Source organism: Hakea prostrata, chromosome 2, assembly GCF_041222555.1.
Source record: "Hakea prostrata isolate BN-2017 chromosome 2, UWA_Hpros_2, whole genome shotgun sequence".
Taxonomy (NCBI): Eukaryota; Viridiplantae; Streptophyta; class Magnoliopsida; order Proteales; family Proteaceae; genus Hakea; species Hakea prostrata.
In genome coordinates this window covers 4496179-4507054 of record NC_142601.1, presented here as the reverse complement: position 1 = coordinate 4507054, position 10876 = coordinate 4496179, and the positions used below count along the sequence as shown (strand labels likewise).

At 40.7% G+C, this 10876-nt stretch overlaps 1 protein-coding gene across 3 annotated transcripts; it reads right to left on the bottom strand.

Annotated features, from left to right (window-relative positions):
* On the bottom strand, positions 1 to 8001 carry LOC149023366 (uncharacterized). 3 transcript variants are annotated; one of them, XM_089143909.1, is made up of 5 exons: positions 7880 to 8001; positions 6379 to 6690; positions 3902 to 6283; positions 3483 to 3790; positions 1 to 3398 (listed from the first exon to the last, which is right to left on the bottom strand). In XM_089143909.1, the coding sequence occupies exons 2-5, from the start codon at positions 6400 to 6402 to the stop codon at positions 2012 to 2014; spliced, it is 4101 nt and encodes a 1366-aa protein (XP_089000035.1). In that variant the 5' UTR covers positions 6403 to 6690; positions 7880 to 8001; the 3' UTR covers positions 1 to 2011. The 3 variants fall into 3 exon arrangements, 2 of the variants coding, with proteins under 2 accessions (XP_089000035.1, XP_089000034.1); XR_016171524.1 differs by having other exon boundaries at positions 3 to 758; positions 965 to 3398; positions 3483 to 6283; XM_089143908.1 differs by having other exon boundaries at positions 3483 to 6283.
* Between the last annotated feature and the right edge of the window lie 2875 nt (positions 8002 to 10876).

The window sequence follows — 10876 nt, the reverse complement described above, 5'->3', positions numbered from 1 at the left end:
AGAAATTTTGAGATTTTTCACCCAAAAAGTTGAGTTTTTCTTAAAGCAGGAATCACATCTCTGCAGGCTAGCGTGATCAGCAGCCATTTTAAAGCAGCTTCCATCTGACATAAGATTTTCCCCGCTGAGGTTATCCTGCTATGGCAAAACCACCCTTTAATTTTTAGTTTTTTTAGTTTATACAGAATTCCACCTTATTCATGAGCTTCTGTTAACAAACAAATTACACCAGATAGAGACGAGTCAACCAAAGGCTAATCAAAATTTTGGGTTCTGTTCTGTATTAGTTTCTTCTTCTTTTCTTTTTGTCAGGAAAATGTTCTGTATTTGGTTCGGAACGTTCCTGTCTGCCTCAAATCTCTTTTTCTCCTATTTGGTATAAAAATCAGTCTGCATCTTATAGAAGAAAACTGACAACCAGCCTTGATTACCTGTATCTACTCACTAAGATGCCTAACAAATATTAACCAAGTTATTATCATGCTATTGAAAACATATCTTTAACTGATCCTGAACTTCGACCCCAAAAAAAACCTGATCCTGAACCAATTAAACCCTGCAAGTAACCATGACGAGATGTCAGAAATCTCTCTCCTGTTACCAACCTCCAAGTCTCTGAGTGAATGTCATGTGACAGAAGGCTTCTCTTCCTGACTGCAATCCGTGAGTTTTCTTGTCAAAATAATGAGCACATGGAGAGTGAATGTAAGCATACCATCACATCGAGTAGCTCTCACACCAGAATGGAATGATCCCAGCTGCAAAATACACCTCAACAGTTAAAAGTTGATCTTGAGGAATGGAATTTTCGTTTATCTATCTTGGTAAATTTCCAGGATCCTGTATTTCCCAATTCCAGAAGCTACGAACTACCACAGCTTACATACTAATTGAACTACAGTTTAGTCTCTGATATGTCAACTTTGGGCTAAACAACTAAAATCCAGATACTCAATGTACTTACAGAGATAATACACCAATTCCAAGCTCCAGTACTTTAGGACCATCCTCTCATTCAACCAAACCAGAGACCATATCTAGAGAATGCCATCCATGTGTGTTGTAAGCTGTAACCAAATAAGCATTTCTCATCTCAGCTATACAAGCTCTTAGCTTGGACCTGAAATGTTTCAATTCGTCTATTCACTGCACCAGACTGCTAAGACATGAGGCAGCTAGCACAGAAACCAGACCACATAGCGCCCCAAGAACTTGACCATGAGTAGCATACCATGAAATCTGTCAGCACTATAACCTGTTTTGAGTTCCTGGGAGCATGCAAGCAAGTAAAGTTTGACCAGGTAATGACACCCATGTCAGAACAGAAGCAACAACCATGCTCTTAGCCATTAACATCATAGGCTGCAGACCATGAGATCAATGTATCCCACGCAAAAATTGAAGCATTAACCAAGCTCCTGATCATTAGATACCTCAGCCTCAGCCACAGATTCAAGAAGTTAACAAACTCCCTCAAATGACAATTCAAATCAAGAGGCCAGTACGCTAGCTATGGGTACATTTCAGAGTATATCAAAACCAACAAAATATTATTATGAATACTCTCTGGCGCATACCGACTACTGACCAACGACTATCACAAAACCATAGAAGAATTAGGAAGTGTCGCCAACCAAGGATTTGCATAAGCCATTAGTACCAAAGCAAAGATCCATTAACATAGGATAAGCCGACTGATTTGCCATATAAAAGCAAAATGTGTTACCAGAAAATATAGCAACTGTTAGAACAAGGAGTACTATACCACTTAGATATCTGGTCAGATCAGCAGCAGCATTTTACATAGAGTGAAGCAGCAATAACACTAATATAGTCCACCCAAAAGGTCAACGCGTATTTTCTTCACAAGTTGATCCAACTGGGTACAGATGATGTAATTTAGCGAACTTTACATAAAAATGAATGCAAAGTTAGCAATTTACTTCCTCCTCTAAAATAACCTTGAGCTCTCACAGGATTATGGGAGACACCTTGTGCTTTTATAACAACATCATTTGCAGATCATTTTATGGTCATCAAAGCCAAAAATTAGCCCAATCAAAATCTTCCTTCTTTTCCCCCGAGCAACATCATCGAAACCAGCATCATTCCAGCCATGTCCACCATTCCTGTAATTTTCTTCTTGTTCTTCAATACTTCTAGTTCTTCTATGCATATTACCTGGACGAAATTTAAGTCGCCTATCAAATTCCCTTCCCCTAAAGTTGCCTCTTTCATGAAACTCGGGGTCTGTTTCTGGGCAGAGCTGATTAGGCCTAGGACCATCCTCAAAATGAAAACGGAAGTTCTCCACATGATTGCTATTGTATGGAGGCCTGAAAGAACGAGCAGGTCCACGCCTCTCGTTGCACTTCCTCCTCTCATCAACACCTTCACTTCCAAGTTCATGAAATCGACTAGAGCGCATAGGCCCACCAAAGTACTCATCATTCTCAGTTCTTTCTCGAGGATCAATCATATCAAATCTCCTGTTATTTCTAGGCAAACCCCTGCCAGATGGGCTCCTATTTGATAAAAATGGCCTTGGATGTTCATGCTCTCTAGAACCCATCTCCCTTATCTCATTAGGTAATCGAGGCACGTATGGTGGAGAACCATGCCTTCTACCCACCATATCACTGGGAAAACAAGGACGTTGATGAGGTGATCTAATCCTGTCCATCCTGTATACTGGGGGAGATCTACGACGAGACATTGGCTGGTGCCCATCAAACCCATCAGGCGATCGTCTAGGAGACACCCATGGACCAGGAGACCGGGATCTTGGAGGAGATTTTGACCGAATTCGAGGAACACGAGGAGGCACCCTCCTGTGACCAGGCAAAAAGGTCCTGCCTCCCATCATAAACTGATCAACTCGCTCATATTGAGGTTGGGAATGTGAAAAGACAGGTTCCAAGATGTCCTCTGGCATACCCCTCATAAATTTCTCTTCATGTCTCAATCCACCAGCACATCTATTAGGGCTCATATCTCTAGTTGGTCGGCGGACAACATGTGTACCAGGACCTTCTCTTCCAACAGGTGACCGTCTCCTAGATAATGGCTGACAAAAAACTGGCAAATCATCATTCAAGGGTTTCCTTCCTCCCCTTCCTGGTCCTACAAGGGTACCATCAGATGCTACAATGAAGCCACTACACTCAAGCTTAGCAGCAGAAACTGCATTCTTAGATCTAGGTAGTCGAAGAGCAGCAGGACCATTGTAGTGTTCTGAACTAAAGTCATGGTCAGGATCCCAATCATCATGTACCGTCTCCAACCGGTTGTCAACCCTACCTCTGCCTTGCAAAAACTCAGATCCAGAGTCCACAACTGCATGATCTTGGTTCCTTTCTTTTTCAAACTTGCGACCTCCATCGATGTAGCTTTCGTCTCTGAAAAAATACCATGAGTAGTTAAATCGAATGCACCTAACCAAGAAGCTGAAGAAACAGTTAGAAAACAACAATAATAATCACCTATTCCCTTGATTCTGTAATCTATCACCCTTGAATACTACATCAGTATAAATTTCCTTTTCAGCTAGTGATGGCAATCGCCCAGGAATGGGTCTTGGTTTACTTGAAGATGACGAGCCACTGGATGCTCGAGGCAAACTTATAATTCGCCTTCTAGTGAATCTATCATTGGCATCTTTAGTTGCTTCATCACCATCAGTAGATGGTTCTGCCATGGGCAAAAACAAATGATTATTTTCACCTGGATCAGCTTTGACATCATCCTGTTGGCTTATAATATCAGATTGACCATCACCTGGTGTAGTCACCTGAGAATCACAAAGTGTATGATTGGATGTTAGATCCTCCTCATGACCCCTTGAACTATTGTCACCTCCTGAACAATTTAGTGATTTGCTTCTAGTAGCACTAATTGTTACCTTCTTATCAGATTCAGTAGATGGCCCTTCGACTCCCAATGGTTCTTGAATAGTTGCAAGTCTACCTGCGTCTTGATCATTCATTTCATATGGCAAGCTGTTACTGAACTCTCCTCCACAAAAATCATCTTTTGAATCAACGTTCTCTCCTATTTTAGGCACTCTGTTCTCACCAGGGGATTTAGAGACAAGATGGTCAGGCATGCCAGCATCCCTATATTCAGATTCATCAAAACCAATATTCTGTTCTTTTTGCTTGCACACACCACCTTTATGTAACAATGGTTCTCTAACCTCACCATCTTCAAAATCATCTTCCACTCGACGTTGTTTTCCCTCTACACTAGTAACACCCATTGGATGACTACCATCTGATTCGTACCCAGTATCATAAGAATCATCTTCCAGCATACCAGTAGAAATGTTGATCTTTTCCTCATCACTCTCAGTCTCAGCCACCTCATGATTTTGGAGTTCATGACCCAATTTGGATCTGGAAGATTCTGGATTACCATCACCTAAATCTCTAGTTTCTGAAGTAGCTACCGTAGTAACTCCTATCTCTGTTTCCTTGGCATCATGACCAACAGATTCAGAAGCCATCACTGAATCAGGACCACCATAACTTCCACATGGTTCTAGGACAACATCACCATTAACAGGTGTTACTTTTGTAGAATGTAAATCTAGCTGGCAGGGAACTTCTGCAATCTTGGGAATATCCATTGTAGGAAGATGAGAATCCAAAGGGTGCGACAACCCCATACTACCAAATGTTTCCACACGACCGGCAGGAGTTTCCAAATCCTGCATTTTAGGCAAATCTGGAGTGCATGTTGTCTGTTCTTCTTGGCTTTGTATTTCTTCAATTGTTTTGAAGGTTACTTGATTGTCTTTGTAGATTGGCTCAGGTTTTACAGTAGCATGACTTATCAATTTAATATCAGATTTAAGGCATTCTTGGCTCTGATCTTCCACTTGTTCAGCTTTTACACCTCTAGATTCAGATCTCCCAGAGAATGCATTTGCAGCTCCAAAACCCAGCTTATTAACTTCATCAGATGGCTCAGATTTCACAATGCTACCACCCATATTCAATTTCCTGCCTGATGGCACTGATGATTCAAATGATTTCGAGTTGGTTTCTACTCCCACTGAATCTATTTTCCTTGCCATACAGGACTGTTCTTGACTGAAGCGTGACTGGAGACCAGATGGAGTAAGGCACAGATTAAGTTCATCAGATATAGTTTGTCGATCATGAAGGTTGGTGAAACCATGAGACCTGGACTTGCCTTCATTCTTGTCAAGAAACTCCTTCCCTATATGAATGCTAGTCCTTTCAGGTTCCCTAAAAACCATTACAGTCGAAGATATCACAGGCGTCGTAGCACATGTGGCAGCTCCATCTGACCCATTGGGACCATGAAATCTCCGAGAAGTAGATGGTTCATTCATGGAGTCCTCCCATCTGTCCATTGTAGTATTCAAATCCCAAAGTGACCTATTAGCAGGTGGAAAGTTACCACCAACAGTTGACTCACAGACTGTTGTTTTACTCTTAGCATCAGTGTCCGCTTTCACCAAAGTCAAGTTTAATGAACATGGATCGGTAAATTGTTGTTTCCCACAGCTCCCGTGGTTATTTTGTGCTGTCAAAGCTGAAATCACTGGTTCCTTCAGCATTGATGGTAATTTAGATTTTTCAGTATTCAAAAGTTCAGATTTAATATTACACCCAGATTCCTTCTTCACAGTTATATGTTCAACAAGTCCCACAACAGCTCCTTTCTGTGCCAATTGTGGTGCAATATTTTCTGGAATTTTTGGGGAGACTGGCCTGTCTGCAACCTTAGTTTCTTGTTTGTCACTTCTTTCATCTCCGGAACCCAAGGGTGTACTACTTGTATGTTCAACAAGTCCCACAACAGCTCCTTTTTGTGCCAATTCTGGTGCAATATTTTCTGGAATTTTTGGGGAGACTGGCCTGTCTGCAACCTTAGTTTCTTGTTTGTCGCTCCTTTCAGCTCCAGAACCCAAGGGCGTACTACAAGTTGGTTCCCCAATGACAAATCCAGGAAGACGAACCTTACTTTGGACAAGGTCAACATTACTATCAGCAGAAGATTTACCCTTTTCTTCCTGGGAATAACTTCTGGGTGTACCAGAAGTCCCAGAAGCCTCCCTTGCATCATCTGCTTTTGGAGATGACCCTTCCTTTAGGTTAAAATGTTCTTTTTCTGTTTGGACAGGTTCCACTGCCTGTGATGACTGTGTCTCAGGAGGAGGAGACTGAGGTAGAATAAAAGGTAACCTTCTTTTCTTGATGGGCACACCTGCAATAGAATCACTAGAATGCCAACCATGGGGTTTAAAACCAGGCTGCCAACAGAAAATCGCACAATCAATATTCAAATAAAAAGTATCATGTATTCCCCAAATATTACATAGCAGTGGATTAGTTAGGAAATAAGAACCTCTTCATATCCTGAAACTGGCATGTCTTCGAGCTCCCTTAAGATTAGCTAAAAATAAAACCTAGCGTGAAACAATTTGATTCTCAAATGAGAGAAGTCCACACTTGTGTCAGTTTCTTATTGATGTTGCTCTAAATCCCTTAGGTCACAATAATCTTGCCTGTAGCCAGTAGTCTCCCAGTAACTCAATTTCTAGCAATCTTGCATTGAATTTTAATCACGCTTTTCAGACAACCATCAGAAGTATCCTTAATGACTTGCAGGAGAAATAGATAATCAGGACCAGATGAAATTAGATAAATCCAGCAAACCCTGCAGAAGAAATAGACAAACACATGTTGGTTATATTGTTTGGCTTAGTCTTAGAGACAGGATAATGCAAAAGAAGATGCCTTTTCAAAAGTACACCAGAAACGTGTGTAATAAGGCATCATCCAAACTATAAATCTTGAGAAAACCGCCAAGCCATTGGGAATATGAAAAAGGGAAAGAATTTGCTGTGACAGATTAACAACGAAGAGTTTCATCTCGATTTGAAACCGCCCCTTAACACATGGTCACTAGGGTAATGAAACCCCTTCTAAGAGCGTCCTTTTGTGAGATATACTTCATTTCACAAAGAGATGACCCTAATTGCCTTTTTACCCTCTTCGGATGGGAGTAACATTAAGATGTTAAAAGCTCCACATCTTCTGTTTTTGTAAACGATCTGCCAATCATAACCACTCAACTTCACAATCTACAGCACAATAAGAATCTTAGAAGCAACTTATCTCTCTCATATAGAAAATAACTACTAAACCCCCAACTTCTCCCAATTAAAATTGCTGAAGCAGACCAGAAAACAAATCTACAATTAGCTAGTCCGAGTCATCAATCATGGGATAAGCCTCCAAACTTAGCGATAGCGTTGGCTTCACTGCAGCAAAGCTAGGAAACGTACATCTGATCCCGGAAAAATTACCAATTTTTATCTAAACATGTAGATCGTCTCGCTCTTAACCATGGGAAGGCAGGATCCATAAAGACCGATTTGACTTTTAACTTGAAATTGTCGAGGAAAACCTACCAGATCTTGTCAAAGAAATCCACTTGTTAAGATATTTCAGCAAGACAAACCCATACTTCAGCGAGAGAATCCTCCTTACTCAAAAATTCAGAGTCAACGGCCGAAGGAAGCAACAAAACCAGTCACCCAAGCTACGGCAACCCAAAAAAGATGAAGCTAGCGTAAAAGGCTGCTTAAAAATAACAGATCATCCAAGTCCGATCGAAATATTACCGATCGCAATCACCGACGACCAGATGCTACCAGACATTAGATGCAAGATCGGAATCAACAGCAAACAGATTCGAATGAAATAGATCGAAATAAACATCAGATGACTCTTAAGGATCACCAACCGGAAATACGGACAAAGAGAGTAAAACTAACAGGAAAAAAAAAAGAGAAAAACCATGAGAAATTGAAGGGAACGAAGATGCAAACGATTTCTATTACCTGAGTAGTTGTGATCCTTCAAGGAACCTGGAATGGATTCGACGAGGGAAAGAGTGAGAGAGGAGGTTAGAAGGTAGAAGAGAACAACTCCCCGCGTTCTCGCTTGGTGGTGGCTTTCTTTGCCTAGGGTTTCCGCAGAATCTGATGCTTTTATCGTCATTTTATTACACGCGATTTCCTCGACGACTTCTTAACGTACGCCGCGTGTCACGATGCGCACCCTTATCCCCATTATCCGCATATTCGCATATCAGGTTAGGTGGTCTACGTCTACCTTCTCATCGGTGGAAGGTGAAATCCGCATTTAGCCATCAAAGTGAACCCTCTCAACGCCGTTTGGAAGGTCAAAATCGTCTTTAGGTTCCACCCCCAAAATAAAGATGGTGGTTAGATTTGGATGAGAACTCTAGTTGGAAGGTCAAATCCGTCTTTAGCCATCAAAGTGAACCGAAGGTCAAATTCGTCTGCGGGCGAACCGAGATTCAATCTGGATTCCAGTACCCGTGGGTAAAAATCTCGATTCAGGATTCACATTTTAGGAAAAGGGAACATAGATTTTGGGAAGGTGAAATCCGAGATTTCAAAAAGCTAACAATGTACATCACAAAATCATGTCGATCAAATAAATTTTGGATGATTCACGATTTCATTCCCACCAAACACTTAATTTTATAAATTATAACTCCATAGATTTGAAATCTCTAGATATTTGAAATCTCTAGACTCATGTAACCAAACAGGCCCTAAAAGATTGGAAAGTGAACTTAAAATTTGAAAAAATAGCTCTATTGGGTGGTAGATATTCCTTAGATGGAATTTTCACATTATGGCATGGAGAAAAGTTTTGGGTTCAAATCCCGCAGATGGTATATGCAAATATCAATGTTGTATTCCCTTTTATATATAAAGCTGCGTTTGTTTGCCGGAAAAAAGGTCAATTTTCATACTTTTCCTTTTAATTCTAAAAGTGTAAATTGTTTGGTTGTTTAAAATTAGTGACAAATGATGTGGCAACTCAATTTTCTCACCTCAAATGTTTTCTTTTCTTTTTTAGTAATCAAACTTTCATTAAGTGGCAGGAGCGGGATGAAACATAATCTCAGTAACCAATCAAAAGAACATGGCCAATAACTCGAGCCCTGAACCAAGTAGGTCTTCCGTGCTAGATGATCCGCAATACAGTTGGATCTTCTAGAAATATAAATGGGTTTAAAACCCAAAAACCTACCATTCCAAACTTTTTCAAAATTCCACAAAATATATAAGACTTTATGGAAAAGTATGGATAAGTAAAATATGGAACTTACAATTACAAAATCCCTTATTTTTCTTTATTTCTCCATCACCCCACTACACGTGGGATCCACATTTTTTTTTTTCTCACCCCACCTTTGCAAACAAACACAGTCTAATGGAAAAACAACATACAAAAAAAGAAAAATAAAAACTTAATGACCATGAAATTAAAAGGTTCGTGACTAAATACCATTCTTTCTCTATCAAAATGGATTTGATGATCAAGTATTTTACCTTAGAAAACATTGAAAATAAATTTTTTAATGTTTATTGATTTCAATAAGCATTCTTAAAACCATTAGATAAAATTTATTCCTAAAAATATTTTCAAAGCTCTAAAGCTTTTCTTTTTCGGTATTTTTTTTTCTAATAGAACTCTTAGTTTTAGATATCGTGAAAGTTTTTGGTTTTATGCAAGGTACGAAATTTCACCCAAGTTCCCGGTTCACTACTTGGCGAACCAAGTGAAATCTTGGCAAGATTTTGCCCGACATATACCCTGCAAAATGCCAAATGTTAGTTCAAAGTTTAAAAAAATGATAAAACATCTATGATATATCTTCCAAATGTCAGTTCATAGTTTTAAAAAAATAAAAATTAATAGTCAACTAGTCAAGTCATTTTTACATTTAGTCATTTTTTATTTTTTTCCTACAATTCTATGGTTCTATCAGTACCAAGTGTGGCTACAAATGCCAAACGTAACTCGTAGTCATCATTTTGAAAAATGCCAAAGTAACTCATCGTCTTCAAAAAAAACAACAACAAACCCGCCTCACAATTGGAATTAAGCCAGTTAAATAGGGCGGAGAAACCAACGCGCCGCGCGCGGGGGAGCGCCCACCCCACCAGCCCCGACCCCCTCTCCCTCCATCGCCCAAACTGGAGCCACCCCACCGGCGCTACCCCCGAGCTCGCGCCCACCCCACCAGGCCCCGCCTCCTCTATCCCCGCCCGAGCGGAGGAAAAAAAACCCGTACCTCGCTCGCCTGCGCCAAAGGTGGAAGGAGCCCGGAAGCGATTAGAAAAAAAAAACCTCGACTCCGGCCGAGGACAAAAAAAAAAAACGGGACGAGAGAAGAGCGGGCGGAAAAAAACGAAAAGGAGACGGAAACGAGAAACAACGGAAAGCTCTTTGCGCAAGCACGCCGGAGGGGGAGGAGACCACGCGGGGGGGGGGGCCGCCGCCGGGGGGGCGCCGAGGCAGAGCCCAGGGGGGCATTGGCGAACAATCAGGGATATGGGCACCCGGAGACCCGAGAGGGCTGGGGAACTGATAGTATTTTATTCTTTAATGAATGAATGTCAAAAAAAAAAACTCATCGTCTTCACTTGGGTAGTTTGATGATGGAAGGCAAAAGAGCCTTTTATTTTTCAGATCAGAAGAGACAATTATGAGAGACTGTTGATGGTACTCATCTTCTTCTTCAAACTTCAAAATAAGGATTTGGACTTCACCAACGAGCTCAACATGGAGATGAACTGCACTCGATGCCCTAGCCTTCAAATAGTAAACTGATATTCGAGAAGCAAAACAGTCAAGTGGGTGAAATAAGATTGATTTTTTCCTTTTTGATTTTTGGTTGTTTTTTCGGATTTGTCATTGATCTTTCTGTAATGATTTTTGAAAAATTAATGGTGCATCTTGTGTTGTCTCCCACAGCATTTCTCTGGTTTGATGGTAATTATCGCTAATATTTC